Source organism: Gopherus flavomarginatus, chromosome 1, assembly GCF_025201925.1.
Source record: "Gopherus flavomarginatus isolate rGopFla2 chromosome 1, rGopFla2.mat.asm, whole genome shotgun sequence".
NCBI classification, from domain to species: Eukaryota; Metazoa; Chordata; order Testudines; family Testudinidae; genus Gopherus; species Gopherus flavomarginatus.
Genome location: NC_066617.1, coordinates 100221449 through 100246470, shown reverse-complemented (window position 1 = coordinate 100246470; position 25022 = coordinate 100221449). Strand labels below are relative to the sequence as shown.

The 25022-nt window shown below is 50.7% G+C and overlaps 1 protein-coding gene across 11 annotated transcripts; it reads right to left on the bottom strand.

Annotated features, from left to right (window-relative positions):
• Positions 1–520: 520 nt before the first annotated feature.
• On the bottom strand, positions 521–24973 carry LGALS2 (galectin 2). 11 transcript variants are annotated; one of them, XM_050927430.1, is made up of 9 exons: positions 24873–24941; positions 23892–23945; positions 9307–9451; positions 7758–7909; positions 6883–7015; positions 3076–4663; positions 2624–2706; positions 1959–2118; positions 521–725 (listed from the first exon to the last, which is right to left on the bottom strand). In XM_050927430.1, the coding sequence occupies exons 6-9, from the start codon at positions 3079–3081 to the stop codon at positions 579–581; spliced, it is 396 nt and encodes a 131-aa protein (XP_050783387.1). In that variant the 5' UTR covers positions 3082–4663; positions 6883–7015; positions 7758–7909; positions 9307–9451; positions 23892–23945; positions 24873–24941; the 3' UTR covers positions 521–578. The 11 variants fall into 11 exon arrangements, with proteins under 11 accessions (XP_050783387.1, XP_050783385.1, XP_050783386.1 ...); XM_050927428.1 differs by lacking the exon at positions 24873–24941 and adding an exon at positions 24784–24840; XM_050927429.1 differs by lacking the exon at positions 23892–23945 and having other exon boundaries at positions 24873–24946.
• Between the last annotated feature and the right edge of the window lie 49 nt (positions 24974–25022).

Below are 25022 nucleotides of genomic sequence, written 5' to 3'. Positions count from 1 at the left end.
CTCACACCAGCTGGTGGGGAAATTCCATGTTTAGGGACAGCACCAAGTAGAGAGAATCTCCCCATGCACTGGCAGTGTTCCCCAGCCTGGAGACAGAGCATTCTGCAGGTGCAGGACATTACCATCCTCCTACATTACCATCCTCCAGGTGGGAGATAAACCCTGGGCTTTGTCTCCCACCTGGCCATCAGTTCATCCCAGCCTGCTGAAAGCGCAACCTAGCCTTGCCAAAGAATCATTTCCTTCTTTTGCACACTCAGGCTTGGGAACTCCTTTCCACTCTGTCAGTGCACCCAGGGCAGCGCCCCCTTCTGGTGCCCTGGAGACACTTTCATCCCAGCCACTGTCTCCCACTCCACTAATCACACCCATAGGTGCCTAGAGAAGACGTCCTACCAGAATAGCGGACATCCACCTCTTCCCAGCAGATGGTGAGCCCAGTTTGGGGTGTTCCCACAAGAACCTTTCCTGTATTGGGTGCTGAAAGGTCATGGCCAAAGACATCACAGGAGCCAGCACAGTTGGGACAAACTAGCCCCTCCCCTGGGGTCTTTATTAGAGCAGGGAAGCGGGGACCATCATTCTTGTTTGAAGGAGATGACTTTGAACCCGCCCTGCACACTCAGATAGGTGATCTTGTCGTAGCCATGCCGGTTGGGGAACTCCACCTCATGCCCGTCTGGCAGCTTCACCTTGAACTTGTCTCCCAGGAAGCTGACGATAAACTGCAAGAGCGGGGAGCAAGGGAAGGACAGGAATGGGGAGGGGAGTTAGCATCAAAAGCAAACAACTGGCTGGCAACAGCAAGCACCTGTCCCTACTGCCTGGGCGGAAAGGCCCTGATTCTGTTGGCCTTGGGCAAGTTGCTGGGAGCTGAGCTCACTAAATGCATTGCAGGGTTGGGTGCCAGAGGCCCAGGTCCTCAAAGGTATTTAGACACCTAACTCCCATTGAAATCAGAGCGATCAGCCTGTCTCAGGAAGTTAAAGTCTTGCCTACACCAGGAGACTGGGGGCAATGTCTCCCACACCGCTGCTAACTCTGGTTCAGCTGCAACGGTGGTGGCAACACCGGGAGCCCTAGTGTAGACAAGGCTCCTGTGCCCACCACTGGTATAACGCACTGCGTTGCTTAGGCCTGCTCTGCACTGGGCGGGACAGCACATGAAATACCAGTGGCTGCAGGAGCCTTGCCCCACTGGCTCTCCCACTGTTACCCCACCAGTGGATCTGACTTGGGTTTAGCAACAGTGGGGAAATGCCACCTCTAGCCCACAGCGCAGACAGTGCGAGGGGACAGGATGGACCTAGGACTCTTCAAAGAACAAAACTAATAACTGATCGCTGGAAATGAATCGTCTCCTTCCCGCAGGCACTCCCCAGCCCCAGCCAGCCCAGCCCGGGGAGCACTGGGCAAGGAGAAGGAACCGTTTCCAAGCCACAGAGAAACCGGGTGATCTAACTGTGCAATGCTGCTAAGAGGCAAACAAACAGCTGCCCAAGGAGAAGGGAGCAGGGAGGCCCAAGAGTCTTATTCTGCAAAGCACTAGAGGGAAGAAAATAAGGGGTGGGAGCGGGGAGAGAATGATGGAGACAGATCCGAGGGCCGGGGGAAGAGGGATCTGCTCCCTACAGCCCTCTCCCTCCCCCAGCGAAGGCGTGAGCACCTGCTGGGCAGAGGCACGGGGGGGGGCTCTCAAAGGCAGGTCACAGGCAGCAGCCTGCAGGAGGCCTCCAGCATGGGCAGGGTTAAATGACAAGAGAACAGGATCTGTGGGGACTGGGACTCTGAACAGGCTGATGAGGAGGGTTCAAGGTCACAGGAGCCAGAGATGCGGGCAGGGAGAAACAATGCCTGAAGACACCAGCCAGGAGGGGAAGAAGGGTGGCAGAGTAAGAGCTTGGCAGCTCATCCAGCCACCCCCCACCCCCGCCCTGCTTTCCCAGGAGCCGCCTCACCTTGACCTCTGAGCCCCGGGAGAACGACAGGTGCTTGTCGCGATGCTCTGACTGCCAGCAGTTGGCACATTTGGAGTTGCAAATGATGGTGGATTCATTGAAGCGAGGGTTGAAGTGCAGCCCCAGCTCACTAGAGCTCTTGCCAAGGTTAATCACAAAGCTGTGCGGTGGGAGCAGAGCAGGCATTAGAGGCTCCCCCCATGGAGCCAGCATTGCTGCTACAGGAGCCCCACCCCTTCCCAAAGGAGGGCAGTTGAATTAGTTACACCCACCTCTCCTTTTACCAATTTCATGGGGGGCAGAGGGCTCCACCCTGCCACTTTTAGGGAGAGCTGGAGCTTCCAGCCCAAGACCCACTTTCCCTGGAGGAAGGTCAGGCCTGCGGCTCAGGCACCGGCCTGGGACTCAGGAGACCTGGGCTCAGCTCCCAGCTCTGCTGCAGACACCTTGGCTGACCACATGCAAGTCGCTTTAACCTCCGTGCCTCAGTTTCCCCATCCACAGACAGGGCCAGGACATCTGCGGAGCACTCAATTACAAGGGTGGTGGGGGGCTGTATAAGTAGCAAGCCAGAGAGACAGACCTGGTACAGTCAGGGAAACTGGGGCGCTGCCCCCATCTCTGCAGCCCATGCCCCCCTTGTCTGAGACCACTCTCACACTCACTTCTCAGCATCATTGGCGACGTTGCCCTTTATCTTCAGGCTGTTCCCTGCTTTCAGATCCAGGTTCAAGATTTCAAATTTCTCCTGCGGCAGAGAGACCTGACGTCATGAGACTCCCTGGGTGACCCATGCCCATCCCCTGCCCCAAATGAAAAGGAACGAAGCTCAGCAATTCCACCTGAGCCGGGACAAAGGCCGGAAGCAGGTCCCCTGCCCTCCAGTTGTCACCTAATGGCCCTGAGCCAGGACCACCCTGGTACCCCGCACTCCTTGCTTGGCGAGGGGAAGAGGTGGGAGTGGAAACCGGAGAACTGGAAAGGTGAGGGGGAATGAACGACTGAGTGGGGGTGATGACAGCAGACACAAAGGCAGAACGTGAGAGCCTAGCAATACAGGGGAATAGCTGAGAGCAAGAAAAGGAAAGAGCTCATGGCGAGACACGGCAATCCTTACAGACATCCTCCTTGCTGGTGCTGGATAGACGCGCGGCTGGGAGCTGCTGAGGATCTGGCTCAGGTACACCTCCCGCAGGAGATCTTATAGGTCTCGGAGAGTTACACATTAACAGCTCTCTCCCAGCCATTGGGGAAGGCTGCAAATCAAAGAATTATCTGCTCCCCAACTTCCTCTAAGCAAAGAATTGACGTGTCTTGATCAATACCCTGCCCCAGCCCCATTCCCTGATAAGGGAGCAGCACTCTGCTGACTCGGGAAAGTTACTCCAGCTGCCTGACCCGGAGGGGCTTTAATCACTAAGGGACCTTGTCATGAGGGTGCACTCACCACTAGAGGCGCCTCCTCCTGGCCACTCTGGGGATTAGCACTTCCCAGGCACTGTGCCCTCCTCTAGCAGTCTTTCAACTCATCTATTTCTCTCACCCTGCAGCCCCTCTTGATCCAGGAGCTGCAGCTTCCTGTCTGTGACTTGGCCCTGCGGCCAGGCCACTATGGTCCTCCACTTCTGGGGTATCAAAGGCTTTTGGGGCAAATTGTTCGAGGCAGCCTGCTTTGCACTACCTCATTGGAGCCATTTCCCCAGTGGCTGGGGGAGCAAACCTTGCTGCCTTTCCCCCAAGCCTCTCCTACCTTGCTGGCTCTCCCCACCTCCCTGGGTTTGCCAGCCCAAACTCCCACCTCTTAGGAAGTAACTGTGGCCCCAACCATGCCTCCCTTCTTCCAGGCCGTGACTGCAGCCTACTTCCCTGCAGCCCCTTTCTGCTCCCCACTCCTGGGCTTTATACAGGCGGCTCCTGTTCCTGCCCAGCTGAGTCTCATCTAATTAATCCCTGCTCCCTGGCACCTCCTGCAGGTGCAACCTGGGGAGTTCATTGGCCCAACTGCCACCTTAACTCCTCCAAGTCTTGTGAGGGGATGGAGACCCCCATGGGTGGTGTGTATAAGAGGCCAGGGGAGGTTAAACCTCCCCAAAAAAGCTGGCCATGCATGGGGGAAATGCCACGGCAGCATAGGTCACCCCTCCGAAGGCACGCTGGCCTGCCACTGCCTTTGGACCACCAGAAGCGAAGCTCCACAGAAGTGCGGAGGAGGCCCCGCATCTGAACCATGACCCCGCCTGCACTCCACTCCACTTTTGCTCCGCCTCTTCGCCAAGGCCCCGCCCTTGCTCCGCCTCTTCTCCCAAGGCCCCGCCCTTGCTGCATCTCTTATCCCAAGGCTCCCCCCAACTGCTGCTCACTCATCTCCACCTCCTCCCCTCCATCGCTCCCCTAGGGCAGGACTCCCGTTCTGGGAAGGAGGCAGAGAAGAACAAATGGCAGTGGGCAGGCCTCGGGAGAGGGGCAGGAAAAGGTGGAGCAAGAATAGGGCTTTGGAAGAGAGAGGCCAAGCAGAGGTGGGGCCTTGTGGGCAGGGCCACAGTCCAGGTGCCGGTGCCACCTCACACTTCTAGAGAGCTCCCAGTCCCTCACACCAAAAATCACAATATTCAGGTTATTTCCAGTCCCAAAGGATCAGTCACTTACCCCAGGTCAACTGCACTTAAGATCTTATACCAAACATCACACTTCTAGCCTATAATAAACTAAATACAAATGTATTAACTAAAAAAAAGAAGTAAGGGAGTTATTGACAAGCTTAAAGCAGGTAAACACACACATGAGTTACAGTCTTAGGTTCCAACAGGTGGTAGAAGCATCTATAATAAGTAAGCTCTACATATCTTTAGGGTTAACCCAGACCATGTGCTGGGGATCTTTTGCTTATGCTTAGTAATCCTTTCCCCACAGAGTCCAAGCAGCATAAAGATACAGTTCCTCCTTGCCAGGGATTTTCATTTGCTTCCCCCAGAGTTCAAGTTGCTGGGACGAGTCCACATGCACGTCCCCTGTTCATGGCTGGAGGGGGAAACAATCAGCAAAGCATTTTGTCCTCTGATGTTCCACAATGGCTTGCTGGTTTCTATGGGCCTTCTTTTGTTGGGCAGGAGATGAGACCTCTTGTGGCAAACTAGTATTTTACAGTTGGTAATGCTGCTCTCTTGATTTAGAGTTTCAGAGCCAACTCTCTAATATCTTCGAACATGGGACACAGCTATTGTAAGTGAGATTAACACATGTAGCAACTCATAAGCATTTCATAAAGTCTAAACACTAAATATGTTTTTATGAATCTGATACCTATTTTAACACCTAGGTGACCCAGACTGGTTTCCAGCTATGCATTTGTCAGTGTTCAGTGAGGCCTACGGGACTTGCCATGAGTTGGCACCTGGTCTGTCAATGTTACAGGACCATCACCCCATCTGCTCCTTCCCACTCCCACCCCACAAAAGAGTAATATCCTAGCTGCTCTCCTTCCATGAGGGAGCATTGGCCTGGCTGATCTCTTTAGGCTCCCCTCCCCCAGTAACAGTTACAATTCAGTGGGAAACTGGGACTGTCAGATTTCATAGAGGGAAATGATCTTATCCAGGCGCAGAGGGGACGCTCCGATGTGGTCGGTGGGAAGGGATGGGGTGTCCCCAAAAAGGGGAGCAAGATCTTGGAAGACAGAAGTGACTCCAGAAATCCCACTCTGTCCTGTCACTTCAGAGAGTGGCTGCATGCAGATTCACACTACCCTTGCAAAGCAGATGGGAAGGGATGGTCTCTGCTTCTTCCACACAGAGGCTGATTAAGGTTTCGTTGCACCCTGGAGCACAGCAAGTGGCTTTTCAGCACCACAGCTGAAACATATATATACACACATAGAGAGAGCCCTTTTCGTGGTGCATTGGGGATGGGGGGAATTCATCCCTGTCATGTGCCATATAGATTCAGGGAACACCCCCAGCATAGCAGGCATCTCCAATGGGTACACTGTCAGTATAGCTAGCTCCATAACCCTGGAGCAGGGGCAGTGGTGGAGGAGCAGGAGTGGACAGGGCATTCCCGAATGCCAGCTTTTGGCAGTGGTGCAAAGGTCTACAGAGATTGTTGCAACCATAGTGTTTTCCTCCAGGGCAGATTGGCAGAGGCCCTGGAGGTTTTTCGACTTCCTCTGCAGCGTGGGGCACGGGTCACTTGCTGGTGGATTCTCTGCAGCTTAAGGTCTTCAAACCACAATTTGAAGACTTCAATAACTCGGACATAGGTTAGGGGTTTGTTATAGAAGTGGATGGGTAGGGTTCTGTGGCCTGCTTTGTGCAGGAGGTCAGACTAGATGATCACATTGGTCCCTTCTGACCCTAAAGTCTATGAGCCTATAAATGACAGCTGCCCTGACCACCACCAAAGGGCAAAAACAGCCCCCAATTAAGGGGAGGTGCATTGTCTGCCATCTTGGTCCCTGCGCCGAGCTAGGGATGAATCCCGCCATGTGTCGGCAGAGCTTGTAACTGCAGGGAGGCCTCCACTGTGTTTGATGGAGAGACTACAGGTGGATCTCTGGCTTGTCTCTGCAACATCGCATCTCCACACTGCTGACTTACATGTGAAGACTAATGCCTGGTCTACACTGAGGGAAGCAGGGAGAGAATCGATCTAACTTCAGCTATGTGAATAACGTAGCTGAAGTCGACATACTTAGACCTACTCACTGCGGTGTCTTCACTGCGGTGAGTCAACTGCTGCCACTCCCCCGTCGACTCTGCCTGCACCTCTCATGGCAGTGGAGTACAGGAGTCAACAGGAGAGTGCTTGGGGGTCAATTTATCACGTCTAGACTAGATGCGATAAATCAACCCCCCACTGGATTGATTGCTGCCCGCCAATCTGGCAGGTAGTGTAGACGTACCCTAAGATGCAGGGTGTGTAGTCTCACCTTTAGCTGGAGATCAGGCTGGTGGAGGATCAAATCTCTGGTCTCAAAAGAAGTCCCAGCACATGATAATCTCGTTCTGGTTCTTTCTGGGTTTGTGAAGATGAGTCACAGAGGAATTGCCACTGAAGGGCATCTGCAAAAGAGGAAGATGGTCTGTGCAATGAGCTGGGGGGGGGGGGGGGGGGAAGAAGGGAGGAGGGGAGCCTGTGGGGGAAAGGAGGAAACAGCTCTAAGGGAAGAGACGAGGATACCAACTGAGAGTGACCATGTCGGCCAGCACAAACCAGGCTGCAGCCCCCAGTGGTGGGGATCCAGCAACCCGAGCTGCCCATACACCTGGCTCCACCAGTGCCTGGATCAGTGTATCTCCTGGGCAGCCTCCTCCAGGCCATACCCTTTTGGATGCCTAGTGGAGGTCAATGGGCCTACCATTGGCTGCCCCCGCCCTTCCAGTGGTAGGGGGTGTGAATGCCTCCTCCCTGGACACAAAGTGTGCATGCAAACTGCACCCAAGTGCGGGTGAATCCAGCCCCACACTGTGAGAATCATGCCTGGAAGAAGGCCCCACGAATGGCAGGAAGTGTTTAACCCACTTGAGCTACAGGAAGCCTAGCCTAAGCAAATATATGCTTTGCAGCTGCAAGCATGGTCACAGCAGAGGGCACTGTGCAGCGCCATGCAGAGCCCTCGCCCCGGAATGACTAACTGTCACGAGCAGCCATACATGCCTAGCGAGGATGAGCCAGGCTTTCAACAGGATGTGAGTCTGCAATTCAGCGCCGCTGAAATGGGACAATCAGACGAGAGGAGGGGGACCTAACTGTCACATGGAGAAGCGCATGGGTGTTAATACCATACTAATGACCACAACTTACATTTATAGTCCTGTTCATCCCAAAGGGCTTTACAAACTGTACATAGGAATCACAACACTGAAAGGCAGCCACCTCTGGGATGGAACAGGGCAGCTGATTAACAATGAATGGCAGCAACAGTTCTGGACAGGAAGAGGAGAAGAATACCATTTCTAAAGAGAAAAGCAGAGAATGCATTTACTAAATTGGAATTTGACCTGGGAACTGAGACTAACATCCCTATAAGACTACCTAACCTCTAGCTTCAAGGAGATCTCTTAGGCCCTTGGGAATGCTTTCAAAATCTCAGGCCCCTTGAGGTGGAAACAGCTGCCAGTGTCACATACATGTCCCGGCTGTAGCAACCACAACCTTGAGCATGGCATTTAATAGTTTTAGGCCTGGTCTACACTACGATTTTAGGTCGACTTTAGCAGCGTTGCCTCAATTTAACCCTGCACCCGTCCACATGACGAAGCCCTTTATTCCGACTTAAAGGGCTCTTAAAATTGATTTCTTTACTCCACCTCCAACGAGGGGATTAGCGCTGAAATTGATATTGCCAGGTCGAGTTTGGGGTAGTGTGGACGCAATTGGACAGTATTGGCCTCTGGGAGCTATCCCAGAGTGCTCCATTGTGACTGCTCTGGACAGCGCTCTCAACTCAGATGCACTGGCCAGGTAGACAGGAAAAGTCCCGCGAACTTTTTAATTTCATTTCCTGTTTGGCCAGCGTTGCGAGCTGATCAGCACAGGTGACCATGCAGAGCTCATCAGCAGAGGTGACCATGGAGTCCCAGAATCACAAAAGAGCTCCAGCATGGACTGAACGGGAGGTACTGGATCTGATCGCTGTATGGGGAGACAAATAAGTGCTAGGTGAACTCCGTTCCAGTAAAAGAAATGCCAAAACATTTGAAAAAGTCTCCAAAGGCATCAAGGACAGAGGCTATAACAGGGACCAGCAGCAGTGCCGCATGAAAATTAAGGAGCTCAGGCAAGCCTACCAAAAAAAACAGAGAGGCAAACAGCTGCTCCGGGTCAGAGCCCCAAACATGCCGCTTCTATGATAAGCTAGGGGGTGCAGCAACCAGTACCCCAATCCTGTGCTTTGACTCCGTCAGGGGAGTAGGATGCAACACGGAAGTGGGTTTGGGGGACAAGGAAGATGATGATGAGGAGGTTGAAGATAGCTCACAGCAAGGAAGCGGAGAAACCGGTTGTCCGAACAGCCAGGATCGGTTTCTCACGCTGGACCTGGAGCCAGTAACCCCCAAGCCCACCCAAGGCGGGCTCCCGGCCAGACCCTGTAGGCAGAGAAGGGACCTCTGGTGAGTGTACCTTTGTAAATGTTATACATGGTTTAAAAGCAAGCATGTTTAATGATTAATTTGCCCTGGCATTCGCGGCCAGTACAGCTACTGGAAAAGTCTGTTAACGTGTCTGGGGATGGAGCGGAAATCCTCCAGGGACATCTCCATAAAGCTCTCCTGGATGTACTCCCAAAGCCTTTGCAAAAGGTTTCTGGGGAGGGCAGCCTTATTCTGTCCTCCATGGTAGGACACTTTACCATGCCAGGCCAGTAGCACGTAGTCGGGAATCATTGCAGAACAAAGCATTGCAGCATATGGTCCCAGTGTTTGCCAGCATTCAAACAACATCCGTTCTTTATCTCTCTCTGTTATCCTCAGGAGGGTGATATCATTCCTGGTCACCTGGTTGAAATAGGGTGGTTTTATTAAGCGAACATTCAGAGGTGCCCGTTCCTGCTGGGCTGTTTGCCTGTGGCTGAACAGAAATGTTTCCCACTGTTAGCCACGCAGGGGGGGAAGGGTGAAGCCATCAAAATGTGATCTTGTAACAAAAGCACATGTGCTATGTAATGTTAACAGCAAGGTTTACCGTGAAAGAGTGTACCCATTGTTCTATAAAAGGTGTCTTTAACTATCACTCTCCCTTTTTTTCCCCTCCACCGGCTGCATATGTTCCTCCTTCCCAGAGGCTAGCGAAGATTAGAAGGTGAAAAAAATGCACTCGGGATGAAATGTTCTCTGAGCTCATGCAGTCCTCTCACACTGACAGAGCACAGCAGAATGCATGGAGGCAGATACTGTCAGAGTGCAGGAAAGCACAATATGAATGCAAGGACAGGTGGCGGCCTGAAGAGAGTAAGTGGCGGGCTGAAGATGATAGGTAGCGTCAGCTTGCTGACAGAAGGCAGGAGTCAATGCTCAGGCTGCTGGAGGATCAAACTCATATGCTCCAGCATATGGTTGAGCTGCAGGAAAGGCAGCAGGAGCATAGAACACTGCTACAGCCCCTGTGTAACCAACCGCCCTCCTCCCCAAGTTCCATAGCCTCCTCACCCATGTGAAAGTAGAATTAATTATATTGTAAAAATAAGAATGGATTAAAGAAATGTTGTATGTACCTGTAAGCAGAAATAAGAAATGTTGAAATACAGGTGCCAGGAAAAGAAACATTAGGCATAAACAATGGTGCTAATGGCGAAACATTAACAGAAGATCGGTAATAGTTAGTAAGGAAATAAGATATGCATGCCTAGCCCAGGTAAATTTATCAGATTCTGCTTCCTTTGTTATCTTGCTAAGTGCTCGCCCTTTTATCTGTATAAATAAGATAGTTTGTGTCTTGCATGGTGCTCACATTATCTGGGTGTTATTAACAGAGCGCTGTGCTAATAAAACAGAGTGGACTGACAAACTGAGTCCTGAATCTAACTTTGACACCCAGATGCCCAAGAACACGGTGGGGGGGACCTTCGGCCACCCAGCCACTCCACCCCAGAGGATTCCCCAAGCAACAGAAGGCTGGCATTCAATAAGTTTTTAAGTTTTAAAGTGCAGTGTGGCCTTGTCCTTCCCTCCTCCCCCACCCCTCCTGGTCTACCTTGGCAGTTATCCCTCTATTTGTGTGACGAATTAATAAAGAATGCACGAATGTGAAGCAACAATGACTTTATTGCCTCTGCAAGCGATGATCGAAGGGGGGAGGGGAAGGTGGTTAGCTTACAGGGAAGTAGAGTGAACCGGGGGCAGGAGGGGTGTCATCAAGGAGAAACAAACAGAACTTTCACACCGTAGCTTGGACAGTCATGAAACTGGCTTTCAAAGCTTCTCTGATGCACACTGTGCCCTCCTGTACTCTAACTGCCCTGGTGTCTGGCTGCGTATAATCAGCAGCCAGGTGATTTGCCTCAACCTCCCACCCCGCCATAAACGTCTTCCCCTTACTCTTACAGATACTGTGGAGCGCACAGCAAGCAGTAATAACTATGGGAATATTGGTTTCGCTGAGGTCTATCCCAGTCAGTAAACTGCACCAGCTCGCTTTTAAACGTCCAAATGCACATTCTACCACCATTCTGCACTTGCTCAACCTATAATTGAACAGCTCCTGACTACTGTCCAGGCTGCCTGTGTATGGCTTCATGAGCCATGGCATTAAGGGGTAGGCTGTGTCCCCAAGGATAACTATAGGCATTTCAACATCCCCAACGGTTATTTTCTGGTCTGGGAAGAAAGTTCCTTGCTGCAGCTTTTGAAACAGACCAGAGTTCCTGAAGATGCGAGCGTCATGTACCTTTCCCGGCCATCCCACCTTGATGTTGGTGAAAGGTCCCTTGTGATCCACCAGTGCTTGCAGCACCATGGAAAAGTACTCACCATGGAAAAGTTTCAGTTTATGTACTTGCTGGCTTGGTGCTCCGGTGCCAAGATAGGGATACGGGTTCCGTCTATTGCCCCACCACAGTTAGGGAATCCCATTGCAGCAAAGCCATCCACTATGACCTGCACATTTCTCAGAGTCACTACCCTTGACATTAGCAGCTCTTTGATTGCTTTGGCTACTTGGATCACAGCAGCCCCCACAGTAGATTTGCCCACTCCAAATTGATGCCCGACTGACTGGTAGCTGTCTGGCATTGCAAGCTTCCACAGGGCTATCGCCACTCACTTCTCAACTGTAAAGGCTGCTCTCATCTTGGTATTCTGGTGCTTCAGAGCAGGGGAAAGTCAGTCACAAAGTTTCATGAAAGTGCCCTTATGCATGCGAAAGTTTCGCAGCCGATGGGACCAGGCAGCGCGGTAAGGGAGCAGGGAGAGGGTGCTGGAAGAGAGCAGGGGAGTTTGGAGGGTGTTGGGGGGGGGTGGATAGGGGTCGGGGTGGTCAGAGGGCAGGGAACAGGGAGATTGAATGGGGGCAAGGGTCCGGGGGGGGGAGTCAGGAAGGAACAGGGGTTGGATGGGGCAGTCGGGGACAGAGAGAAGGGGTGGTTGGATGGGGCAGGAGTCCCAGGGGAGCATCAGGCATGAGAGGAGGGGTTGAATGGGGCGGCAAGGGGCAGTCAGGGGATAGGGAAGGGGGGTGGATGGGGCATGGGTCCATGTGGGGGGGGTGTCAAGAACTTTAGGTGGGGTTAACATGCATCCACATACATTACGCAATGTATGTAATATATAATTTTGTTATTATTTATATAGTTATGGAAAGTAAATAATACATGGAAGAAATGAAAGGGGTTTTTTTACGTGTTGGTTTTTTTTTTACGTAACCCTGCCGGGGCCCCGTCGAAAATGTTCGACTTGGGCCCCACACTTCCTAAAGCTGGCCCTGACTGCCAGCCCATCCCTTTCATTCCCAGTGGCCCTGCTGCTGAGGTGGTACAAGGCCTCTCCAGGGACCGGGGGCAGTGGCATGCACGTTGCAAGGTTGGAGGAAAGAGCTGCAGGTGTTCGTCAGCCCCATCCGTGGCCCCACGAAGTCATGAGGCCTCCTCGTCAACCTCCTCCTGGCCCTGGCCAAACTCTCCATCTACACTACCAGGAGGAGGATGATAGACGCGAGGGTGCTCTGCGACTGTGGGGCCTATTTCCGTTCCTCCCTAGTTTCATGCATTCGGGCAGAGTCCCACTGGGCAGCAACTGCTGGCTCCCTCGACACCTTTGAGGAGCAGTGGGTGCTGTCCCAGGTTCTCTGCTCAGTGTCCCCATCCGCTACTCGTTTTTAACCTATGACCTTAACCTCACTCCCTGTTTTTCTCATTTGTTGTCCCCTGTACTCATTTGGTCCCTGGGTCCAGTGGTCCCTCCCACTAGGCTGAGGGAGGGGCCTTTAGAAGTGGGCGGGTGCACTTCCCAGGTTTTCCAATAAGACTAGCACCGGGTAGGTTCTCAACAAGGCCCCTCCCAAGGGCCTGGTAAGAGGAATGCTTGTCCTCAGGCCTTCCCACTGGCAAAGGGGAGGATGCACAGGTTGCTCGCTGGCTCTCCAGCTCTGCCTCAGCCACTCAGGCAGGATACGACACTGCTAGGCAAAGGGAGGGGAGAAGAAACCTATTCACAGTGCTCTGGGAGGAGGGAAAGCATCACGAGACCCTGCACTTCCCCAGCACCTTTCATCAGCTCTCTGTACAAAAGTAAAGGCGCTGTCACCGCAGCCCTGGTGGAAGGGAAATATTAGCCTCCTCTTGAGCAGATGGGGAAACTGAGGCACGTGACAACATGAGGCCTACAGTTTGAAAAGTATCCAGGGATTTTGGGTGCTCCACTTGAGACACACCAGGCCAGATTTTCCAAAGAGCTCAGCTCCCAGCATATCCCATGTGCTGAGCAGTCTGTTTTTGCAAATCTGCCCTAGGATCCTAAATGGGAGCTGAACTCTTTTGAAAATCTGGTCCAGACAAACTTGCGTTCAGAGTAGCTGACCACTCCCAACTCCAGTTGAGGCCAACAGGAAGTGGAGATGCTCAGTGCCTCTGAAGATCAGTCCCTTGGTGTCTCAAACTGGGCCTCCAAAAACAGAGGCATTCACAGTTAGTGGCTACTCTTCAAAACTGAGGCCAGGGTCTCACAGTCCCACTGACTTTGAGGGGAGTGTCTCCCGTAGCAAGGACTGCGTAAGGCTACACGACTGAGCTCAATGCAGTAAAAACACACCTGCAATTTCTGCTTGCTGACGACATTGCTGAGGGGACTGTGGCTTGAAGCTCGCCCTAGCGTCCGACCATCTCCACATCCTTCACACTCACCCGAAACGTGATGGTGGTGACAAATAAATCACTGCACACACATTACATCCAGCCAGATGAGACCAATGCTGATAGCACATTATCAGTGACTGTGGCTATTCATCACACTGGGACAGCAATGATCCAAGGCAGCCTGGTCAAATCTGAAGTCTCACAGAAATCCCTAAGACAGGCAGAAAGTGTCTGTCTGAGTCACACATGTGACAGAAATGCCAAGGATGGCTCATCAACTGGAAAAAAAAGGAGAAGCTTCTGAAGTTCAAACAACACGTTGAGAGAAGCCACAAGAATTCGTAGCTCATGAGCTACCAAGAGGGAGAGCAAACAATGTCTGTTCCCTGGTCATCAAATCACCAAAGTCCAAGGGGGTGGATCCTGCAAGGTGCTGGGAGCATGCAGGAAAAAGCCAAGCATCCTTAATTTCCACCAGCTTTAACAGGGTCTGAAGGCACTCAGCGCCTGGCAGGATCCGGGCCTAAATGATGGCTTAGAGAGGATGTCAAGTTGAAACCATATGTTGCTATGAAATTAACTAGAACAAACTCCCTTTGATTGCCTACAGCAGGGGTAGGCAACCTATGGCATGGGTGCCGAAGGCGGTACACGAGCTGATTTTCATCGGCACTCAGACTGCCTAGGTCCTGGCTACCGGTCCAGGGGGGCTCTGCATTTTAATTTAATTTTAAATGAAGCTTGTTAAACATATAAAAAACTTTATTTACTTTACATACAACAGTTTAGTTATATATTATAGACTTATAGAAAGAGACCTTCTAAAAACGTTAAAATGTATGACTGGCACGCGAAACCTTAAATTAGAGTGAATAAATGAAGACTCAGCACACCACTTCTGAAAGGCTGCCGACCCCTGGCCTACAGAATGAAACGGCAAAACCAAACCAGATGGAAACTGAAAATAAAAGCCTGCTAGAAAAGGGAACAGAAATCCCCAAATAACTGAATTGAGTGCTGGGAAATAGGCCTCTAAAAAGGGGAACCTCAGATAGCCAAAAGAGAACTAAGAGAAGCCCACGTTGATGCAATGAGTGTGCTGCCAAGAGAAACGCCAAAAATAAATGAAGCTATTGGGAAGAGATCTGAACCTGAACTGCAAACGCCAGGGGAGAACTAAGGGCTTGGCTACAAACAGCTGTAGCACTTCAGTGTAGCCACTACTATGCTAACAGCAGGGATTCTCCCATTGGCATAGGTAATCCACCTCCCCGAGAGGCAGTAGCTAGGTCGATGGAAGAACTCTTGCATTGACCTAGCGCTGTGTATACCGGGACTTAGGTTGGCTTAACAGCACTGCTCAGAGAGGTGGATTTTTCACACCCCGACCGACATAGTTAACCCAACCTAATTTTCTAGTGCAGACCAGACCTCAGACGACAACCATATAGTTATCCTGGGTCGGAGGGGGATCTTGAGAGCATATGACAGATTGCATTCATTACATCCTTCCTGCTCCCCAAGGAAGGACAGGTGACAGCAACTCCCAGTGTACTCCACAAGGGTTTCCACCAGAGCAGGGCAGCTTTCAAATACACCAGCAGTCAGCTGGGCCAGGAAACTACCTAACTGTTCTGACACGAGCCCCTGGCTCTTCAGGCAGAGCTGCCCCACGCCAGCCTCCCTACAGCAGAGGGATTGGGGCTGCTTTGGCCTGCCACAATTCCCCCCTTCAGTGGACTTGCTGCCCTATGTGTTACACTTGCGGGAGCCGCTCTGTGGCCCTGGCTGAATCCGGCCTGCCCCCAGGTTTCTTGGGAGAGACAAGCTCCCACAAGCGATCTGTTCCTTCTATTGGATTCAGATTGCTGGCTGGGAAACACTCGTTCCCACAAGAGGGAAAGAGTAATACAAGTTAAATGCCTGAATGCAGATCAGGCCAGACAAGTTTTATCAAGTACCAGGCTGAACAAGCCAAAACATATTGCCATCTACCCAGGAACAAACAAACTCGCCCAGCCAGGAGATCTGATAAAAGCAGTGGGACAGATGGCAACACTAACTGCAAGACAGTACCCGTCAGTGCAGAGATAGCCTTATCTCCTCAGCTGCCAAGATGGGAGACGCATCCCCAGCTACTACGCAACAGCAGTGCAAGGCCTGTGGAGGCCTGTTGTCTGTTCCTGAGCCTGAATGTAGCACCTAAGCACAGCACAATTTCTAAGGGGTGTGTCTATGACTCACTGCATCTCGTTAAAACAAGGGAGTGAATAGTCACAGAACAGCTCCATGGTACCATCTCCCCGTGGATCAGGGACCAGAAGTTACTAGAACACAGTGCCATCTAATCTGGACACCGAGCTAAATGACATCAGTTTACCCAGCTGCAGTACCAGAGAACAGTGGCTACAATAGATTGAAACAGCAGAGGGAGCTCTTGCTGCATCAGCCAAAGGGCAGGGGGGAAGGAGTGGCTGTGCCGGGGAGAGGAGGTGGGAGCCCCTCTGTTTTTAGCAAGGGAGGGGGCTGTGCTGCTCCACTGGCACGCCCCTTATTTTAACCCCTGCCCTAGCACCACCAAGGAAAGGCCCCAGTGGGCAGAAACAAAGCACAAGCAGCAGGGCCTGTTGGGAAAGGAATAAATAGCCCCTGGGCTACTCAGATTGTAAGCTCATTGGGGTAGGGACCATCTCTTTGTGCGCTGGCAGTGGGATTCTGGTCCAGGGCTGGGCACCTCGGTGATACAGAAAACAAATCAGAACAGGAAGTGTACAGGCTGAAACGATTGCTAGGCTGTGTCAGCATTGCCCGAAGTACAGTATGGTGTCATGGAGATTTTGTGACGTGAGGGTTTAATGGACGCAGGGACCATGTTCGTACAGCACCTTGCACAATGGCTAGGAGTGGGGCTGTTAGGCACTATGGCAATAAAAATAAATAATAATATTAATCATGGGCCAGATCCTCATCGACTGTGAACCAGTGTGGTTCCACCGACAGCAGCAGAGTTATGGTACTTTACTCCAGCTGCGGATCTGGCCCCATGTTTGTGTCTAGGGAGGATTTACAGTTTGTCATCCTCTTGGGGGTCCCCCAGCTTTAGGTGTCACCTGAGATATAAACCAACAGATTCCATCACTCTCAAGGCCATGCTCAACTCACGGGGGGCACCCCACTATTCGTGGTGTCTTAGGGCTTAAGGCCAGACGGGACCACCAGTCATCTAGTGCAACCTCCGGTAAATCACAGACCACCACCACCACCACCCACACACTAGACCCAACCATTATTCCCCTATCCTCACTCACACAGAGTGACCCTTCTGGGGGATTGCCAGGGCAAGTGGGAACAGACACTCCCATGTCACAGCTTACAGGGGAGGAGCTGAAGGCATGGCAGCTTGCTTGCTGGGAAATACAAAAGGCTTCTAGTTCCGATTGGGCTGGCTGCCAGCGAGCCTCCACAGCAAACACCATGCACATGGGCACACAAACGACAGTCGCCCCAGAAGGCCTCCACAGGGGAGTCACTCAAAGTCCTGCCTGGGGGGTGGAGGGGTCTAGGATTAATATGGCCCACAACAGTTCTCCAAAGCAGGAAGCTCGGGGCCACCGAACCCCACCTGGAGAGAAGTGTGCACTTGTGCAGGTACATTTCAGGTCTCTCCTCCTTTAAGGCTTCTCTGCCTTTTGTACCCTCCACCCAGCTCTCTTGCATCTCCCAGCCCCACCCTGCTGTCTCTTAGCAGCAGGCAGCCAGGGCTGAAGCTGACAGCATGTGGCAAATGGCAGGGGGTGAGGCTCTAGCACAGCCAGGATAGACAGTGCTGACACCAGTGGAACAGGCTCCTCCAGCTGCTTCCCACTCCTGACTTAGGCCAGGACTGAAGTTTTTCAGGGAGCTTCGGGCAGGATAGCAGGTCTGGGATTTTCAGCTGGGGCCAAGGACTGCCAGTCAAACTCAAACTAGACCGATGCACAGCTCAGACCGTATTCGAGCAATGGGGCATTTAGAGGCGGTAACTCCTAGGACCTCCCTTAGCTCCATGTTAAAGCCAGACTGCATAGGTCTGACTCTTTGAGCTTCCCAGACCAAGCATCCCCAAGAACAACTCTGCTATTTCACACTCGATTGCCACCGCGACCTATAGAGGTATTGACCATCCAGACCTGGTGATCCACCGTGCTTGGTTTTCTTAGGCTGCTCCGTAACTTCCACCTCGGAGGCTGTACTCTGTGCTAGGGCCAGACTTTGCTCATGGAATATGCTTTTGCAGTAAGAGTTCCCCACCATCATCCTTTATGGTAAAACTAGATAGCAATAAATCAAAGAAATGTATTTAACCTATCTTCTACTTCCCCCGCTCCCTCCCTCCCCTCTCTGGCAGTGGCAGGGATGGAAGTCATGACTCACGCCATCTGGTTTCTAACAGAGAGTCCATTTACCTTTTCAATAGCCTCTTTCTGCCTTTATCATTTGAGTGGGCTGTTCACCAGCAGGGCATGTGTCCCATCCTGGGCCTCCAATCCTGAAGGCTGCTCCGTGCTTCAGCGACTTCAGTGAGGCTCCCCCAGCCAGATGCAGGCCCGGCTTTGTACACAGGATTTCCACTCTTAAAAGTGGCTCACTTAGCCCTAATGAACTCCCGCGCTTAGCCGCTTAACCTGACAGAGTTTTACTCTCCCCTTTTCATTTCCGGTTTAGAGGAACACAACCCATCCCGGCTCCTCAGTCTCCAGGCCGAGTCTGATCTGGGCTTTCAACAAGTCTCCTTGCTGTACTCTTCAGCCTGTTACTGGGTATCTTCATCGTCATGTTAAAGTCTTCCACCCTTCGTAAAGCTCACTAACTCCTACCCCTCCGCGAGAGCAAATTCAATTGTCCTCTTTCCCACTGTATGCATCATCTTCTCCTAGCATCCGTGGCTGAGAGGCAGGCAGAAAGAGGGAAACTGCCAGGGGACCCCTTGGATGGATGATTCAGCAGGAGAGGGGGAGAACAGATGCTGATGTTCATCTCCAAATGCCCATAACATTCACTTCCTCTGCTTCCCTGTCTCTCTGACCCATCTGCTACTAGGAAACTACTCTGAAAAGGTTTTCAATCCAGAGATCTGAAAGCACTTTACGAAAGGCAGAAAGTGTAATTATCCCATCTAGGCACAGAGAGGGGAAATGCCTTGCCCAAAGTCACCCAGCAGGACAGTGGCAGCTCCTGATTCCCAGTCCAGTTCCCTAGCGCCTCGGCAGACTCACGCTAGCATGGCTGCAGCATGGTTGCCCTAATCACAAGGGACTCATCATCCTACAGTAAAAAGAAACCTGCTGCATTAAGAATTTACAGTGTGGAAGAAAAGGGACTGGACAGCTCGTGAACATGCTCCTTATTGCACATCGGTCCCCTAGGAACTGCCGACAGAAATTCCTATTAGACTAACGAGGAAAAGTCCGAAACTTTCAACTCTGTCGCTGGCTCTTAAATAGCAACATTCCATGGGGAAAAGCATTGAAAACTCTTCCAGAGGTGAGGGACAGACGAGGTCAGGGAATAGCGAGGCTTCAAATCAGAAGACTGTGTAAGACGCATGGACAGAGGTGATGTCAGGAGAGGAGATGCTGGCTCTGTTGCAAGGGAAAGTAGCAATTCAGCCAAAGATCCAGCAACTGTCTGCTGCAGTCAGCTAAAGGAGGCACATGGGAAGAGAACAAAGGCACTGCAGTACAGAGTCTGCAAAAGTGAGCAGTACAGCATAACGCATCCCGGATCAAGGAGCAACCTAGCTGGGGAAACAGAAACCACCCTTGCAGGTTACATCTGAAGATCTAGCAGCACCCAGTATGGTGAAATGCTCGGTAAGAGGTGTCAGAAGATGGCGACAAGCAATACTGCTTGGATCGTACATAGGCAATTATTCAAAACCAAACAAGCCTGTGGTGGAGCTGGGGGAGAGGAAGGACTGATGTGTTCCAGGGGAGATGCACAGATAAACACAGCTGAGCCCTGGCTGCTAGAACTTTCTTCCACATGATCTTTGGAGTCAGCTGAGGAAATCCCAGATGCAAACAGTCTCTTTCTTTCTGATTACTGTGCATGTAATTCTGTGTGTCTGTGATTCAAGTGCACAACTTAATAGATCTTTTGAAACTGACGAATATTCAATAGCCTTTCTCCTGCCCTCTGCTGGATGGAAAGCCTCAGAGCTGCTCAAACGTGTGCGCACACCTCCCTCTCAGTCCTAACTCTGAAGTATATTCTCTGTTATTACTAGTGCACAAACAATGAAGTACTCCAGTTTGCGTGTGGTGACATCCCCAGCTAGCAACAAGCCCAGCAGCGGCTCCAGGGACCAGCGCTCCAAGCGCATGCCTGGGGCTGCAAGCTGCAGGGTGCGCCCTGCTGATCCCTGCAACCGCAGCAGTCAGGCAGCCTTTGGCGGCTTGCCTGCGGGAGGTCCACCGGTCCCGTGGATTCAGTGGCAATTCGGTGGCAGGTACGCCGAAGCCACAGGACTGGCGAACCTCCCGCAGGCAATCCACCGAAGCAGTGAGACCGGGGACCTCCCGCAGGCACGCCGCCAAAGGCTGCCTGCCTGCCGTGCTTGGGGCGGCAAAACAGCTAGAGCTGCCCCTGTACAAGCCAATACATCATAATACTAGTATGTAAGAGGGAATGTTTTCTAGGTTGGAGTTAGTAATAATATGGAGCTTTTCAGCTCATCATCAGTTCAAATCTGGTCCAGGAAAGTGTTGGCTGAGAGGCATGGCCGTCCTAACTACCTGTGTACAGTGAGGTCACGTTTTCAACCCAGAGGACAATGTCGTACATGACATAAACCACCACTGTAAGCACAGCGCAAATGAGCTCCCAGCTGCAAACCAAAGCTCTCTTAATTTTACTGAAGCCCATTGATGGGGATGGCATCAGTGTGACATGGAATGGATTCAAACGGGTATGGAGGAAAGACCCTGTGTTAGGTTTGCGGGAAGGAACAGAAGGTGTTCAGTAGCAGGCCACACATATTGGTGCTGTGTCTGGGTTCATCCAGCATCTTCAGTGGTGATCCAGAAGGCCCAGACAGTGTTCTAATTCAATTTGCATATGCCACTAAATTGGGAGGAGCTGCAAACCCTAGGGAGGACAGAAAAAGAACACAAAGGGACCCAGAATGACAAGAAATAGGAGCTGAAGTTCAGTGATCCAATCAGGACAATGCAACTGACAATGTCTGGTGTGGGGAAGGGAGACAATCTAAACTGGTATTTAATGGGAGACACTTGAGAAAAGCAGTAATGCTAAATGCTAAAGCTAGACACAATCAATAGCTTATTAGATATGGGCTTGAACTGATGTGGTGCCCACACCAAGTGTGTCAGTAAATTTGAGCTGCAGACACAGAAGCATCACCTCATGGAGCAGGAAGGATACACCCTTTCTATAAAGCTCCAATGTGACTGTACCTAGTGTGACGTTATGAGACACCTAGAATACCAGGTTCTACTCTGGGTACCATGATGATGTTAAAGATTCTCAGAAATGCAACAAGAGGCATAAGGGGTCAAAAAGACTGACTCATAAGGAAAGATTACACTAGCTAATGTATCATGTACTGGAACCCAGTTGGGGGAGGATATGGCAGCTGTCACGTATCTGTGAAGGGCACAATAAGGGAGAAAGGGAAATGGCCAGACATGGTACAATGGAGTAATGGGATAAAAGTAAGAAAAGAAATATGAAGTTTGAACACCAGGAAATACTTCCCAACAATAAGGCAGATCAGTCTCTTTCATGGCCAGAGTCATTTAAGATCAGCCTGACAGACTGTGAGAGAACACACGTTGGACAGTGCGGTGAGACACACTAGATGTGACCTAATAGGTCATTTCCCTCTTTTACACCCATGGGCCCAACTCTATAGGCACTTACACGTGAATAACTCTACCCAGCTGTAATCTCATACACGAGTTCCGTGGGAGCCTGCGGGATTGGATTTCTATGACTGAATGGACCCCGTGGGATTACTGGATCCTTCTTAGTGCTACAGGTGGTCCTTCAAGTCAAGACATGCTGGTGGGCAGAGCTGATGCTTGGAGTGCCCCAGCCCATACTGTGCAGTATCCATTCTACAAATAAGCAGAGGTCTTTAGTTTCCAAAGTTGTCAAGTTGGCACCTTTCGCCGGCATTACATTTTTTTAAAAAGGCACTGTGTAGAGAACACATAATGTTCCCTCCAAGACCACTAGAGCACAGAAAATACAACCAGCGCTTACTAAGTGTCATTATTAGAGCCAGACTGGATTATTGAAGCAGTAAGGAGAGAGGACACATTGAATTTAATTTTTTTTCCCAGGATTTTTTCCAGCAGCTGTTCAAACAAGGAGGAAAAGTACGTTCCAAATTAAAAGAGAAAGGAACGCGATTTAACCATGTATCGAGCCACTTTAAAGTAAGCCAGGACGGGAAGCAGCTCACATTCTGGTTTTTATATTTTTAAACCTTCATTTCCTATAACGAGCTCTCACTCTTTCCAATAAACTAAATGCAAGAGCACTGCAGTAAGATTGAAGTCAAAGGGAAAGGGAAACCATCCACTTAAAAAACTGTCTGAAAATCTTATACTTAATATTGTTACAAATAATTTTTGTTAAGGGTAAAGGGAAGGAGAAAAGAATTTCTCCCTCATTCTGTTTCTTTTACACATTTGGCAGCACTTTGTGGGCAGCCAGTTTCAGTTTTCCCTCTCTATTTTTCAATCAGTTGTGGATTTAACTTACTTGTGTGTCTCCACAGCAACAGAAGAAAAATACTGAAATAGGAAAATGTCCTCAGAAAGCCAGTTTCTAGGGGAACTCGGGCAAATTTAGTAGCTGAAATTACTGCTGACTCATTTTAAGTTGATTAGATTTCAGGTCAGTATCCCTTGAAGGTTCCAGCAACATCTGTGACTCAGCCCCTTGCACATACATTACAGTAGATGTCATTTTACAGCCCTGCAGAAGGTGTGAACTTTAATATCTTAATATACAGGCTCTGTGTGGCCAAGTTGGCATTGCTGCTGGAGCGTATACTTTAAATAAATCAGAGGAAGGAAATGCTAAAGTTGCACCTGCATCATTTCTGATCTGTGCAATAACACAGAATGTTACTGAGCCCAAGGGGGGGGGGTGCATTAGCTATAAGTGGTTCAACTGGCGGCCTATGGTCCAAATCCAGCCCATGGGATGATTCTGTCCAGCCCCACACGATTTTCCTCTACAAGATGGGATCCTTCATGCAGCATGACCTCACACACACACTGTACTGCATGATCATGCTGTATGGAGGACACCATTTTGTAAACCAAAATGGCATCCTCTGCAAAGTGTGACCTCACAGGTCAAGCCATAGGGAGAATGCCATTTTGCTTCTGTATGTTGCCTGTGGAAGTGCTACACAGCTACACCTGCGGCACACACCACTGAAAAGATTAGCTCATCAGCAACCAGAGATATTGAGAACAAATGTTGGAATTTTCCTACAGGATCAAACATGATGTCAAACCACACCAATATCCTGTCTCTAAAATTTCTACCAGAATTCTTCTTAATAAGGCAGTGAAAAAAGGAGAACCAGCTGTCAATTTATTTAGATTTAAGCAAGAGGCCATTGAAGAAGCAAAGCAGTCATGGTGTAAGGCGTAAAATATAGTCCTGGTTAAAAAACTGGCTAAAAGCCAGAAAGCAAGAATTAGGATTAAATGATCAGTTTTCATCATGGCAGAAGGTTAACTATGAGGGCACCTCAAGATTCTGTACTAGGTCCTTTATTGTTTAACATATTTATTGGTCTAGAAAGAGGGTGAGTAGTGAGGTTGCAACACTGGCAGTTGACAGTTATTTCGGTTAGTCAGGATCAGAGAGCCCTAACCAAACTAGATGAATGAGCAAACAAACTCTGGTGTTAAAAGGCGCACATTGCAGGGGAAATACACCTCACAAGGTTTGAAATTCACTTATCAACCCATGAAAGGGACTGGCCATTATCACAGACAACTCAATGAAAACTTCTGCCCAATGCACAACTGTGGTCAAAAACAGCTAACAGGGTTAATAAGGAATGGGATGGAAAGTGCTACCAAAAATCATTATGATGCCTTTATATAAGTCAACCTCACCTTAAATGGTGCATGCAGTGCTGGTCACCTTATGTCACAAAGGATAGTGCAAAGCTGGAAAGGTTTCAGAGAAGAGCAATGAGAATGATCAAACGCCTGGACAAATTCCATATAAAGAGAATGTAAACCTTGAGGATGTTCTCCTTAGAAAGGAGATGTGACAGAAGTATATCAAATAATGAATGGTATAGCAAAGGTGGTTTGGATTGAAAGCTTCTATCATCCCTGTCTTATAACACAACAAGGGGCCACTCACTGAAATTAAAATGTGGGACGTTCAAATGGAAAAGACAAATACTTATTTTCTTTTTCAAATCCAGAGAACCATAGCCTGTGGAACTCACTGCCACATTGCATCACTGAGCTCCAACAACATCATATGAGTCAAGGAGGGGGAGGATATTTATAAGGAGACCAGGGTCATCCTGGTGAAGATGTGAGGCTCTTCCCTGCAGGCAGTAATAGGGCCCCTACCCCCACAACAGCCACACACAAGCTAGACCCCCAAAGCACAAGAATGTGCAGGCCCATCAGCGCCTTGTTTCAGCGTTAGCACTGGCCAACCCCAGCGCTTGACTCGGATCCACCTTGTGGCGGGTAGTTCCGCAGGCTGGCGCTTCGGGGGGGGGGGGAGGGGCGCAGTTACCTTTCACCAGCTCGGAATCCCCCAAGAGCCGCCACCCCCACGCCCGGCCCAGACAGCTGGGAGGTTCCATTCCCCGACGGGGTTGGGGAGGACGGTACCAAGGGCACCCACAGCGCTACAGCACCACCCCCTATCCCCAAACGCCCTTTGAAAGGACACGCGCCCCAAAGGCGGAAGTTCCCCTTCTTCTCCGGTTTCTCGCCACCGGAAATACCCTTCCCGCCCCAATCACAGGCAGCCACCCACCGGGACAAAGGCTCTCCCGGAAGTTGGCTCTATGGCGCGGCCCTGTTCTCGACGCTCTAGCGCTGCCTCATGGTCTCTATAGCACCTACGCAATGGCTTCTAGACAGTTCTTCCGCTTCGTCTCGTCTGTTGGCCCGTGGCGCGGCGGACGTGTCCCGTCCTGACCTCTATGGTTTTCGGCGCTGACGCGCTAGGGGAGGTGGCGCTCTAGCGGAAGGCTGAGCGGCTTTAGTGATTCC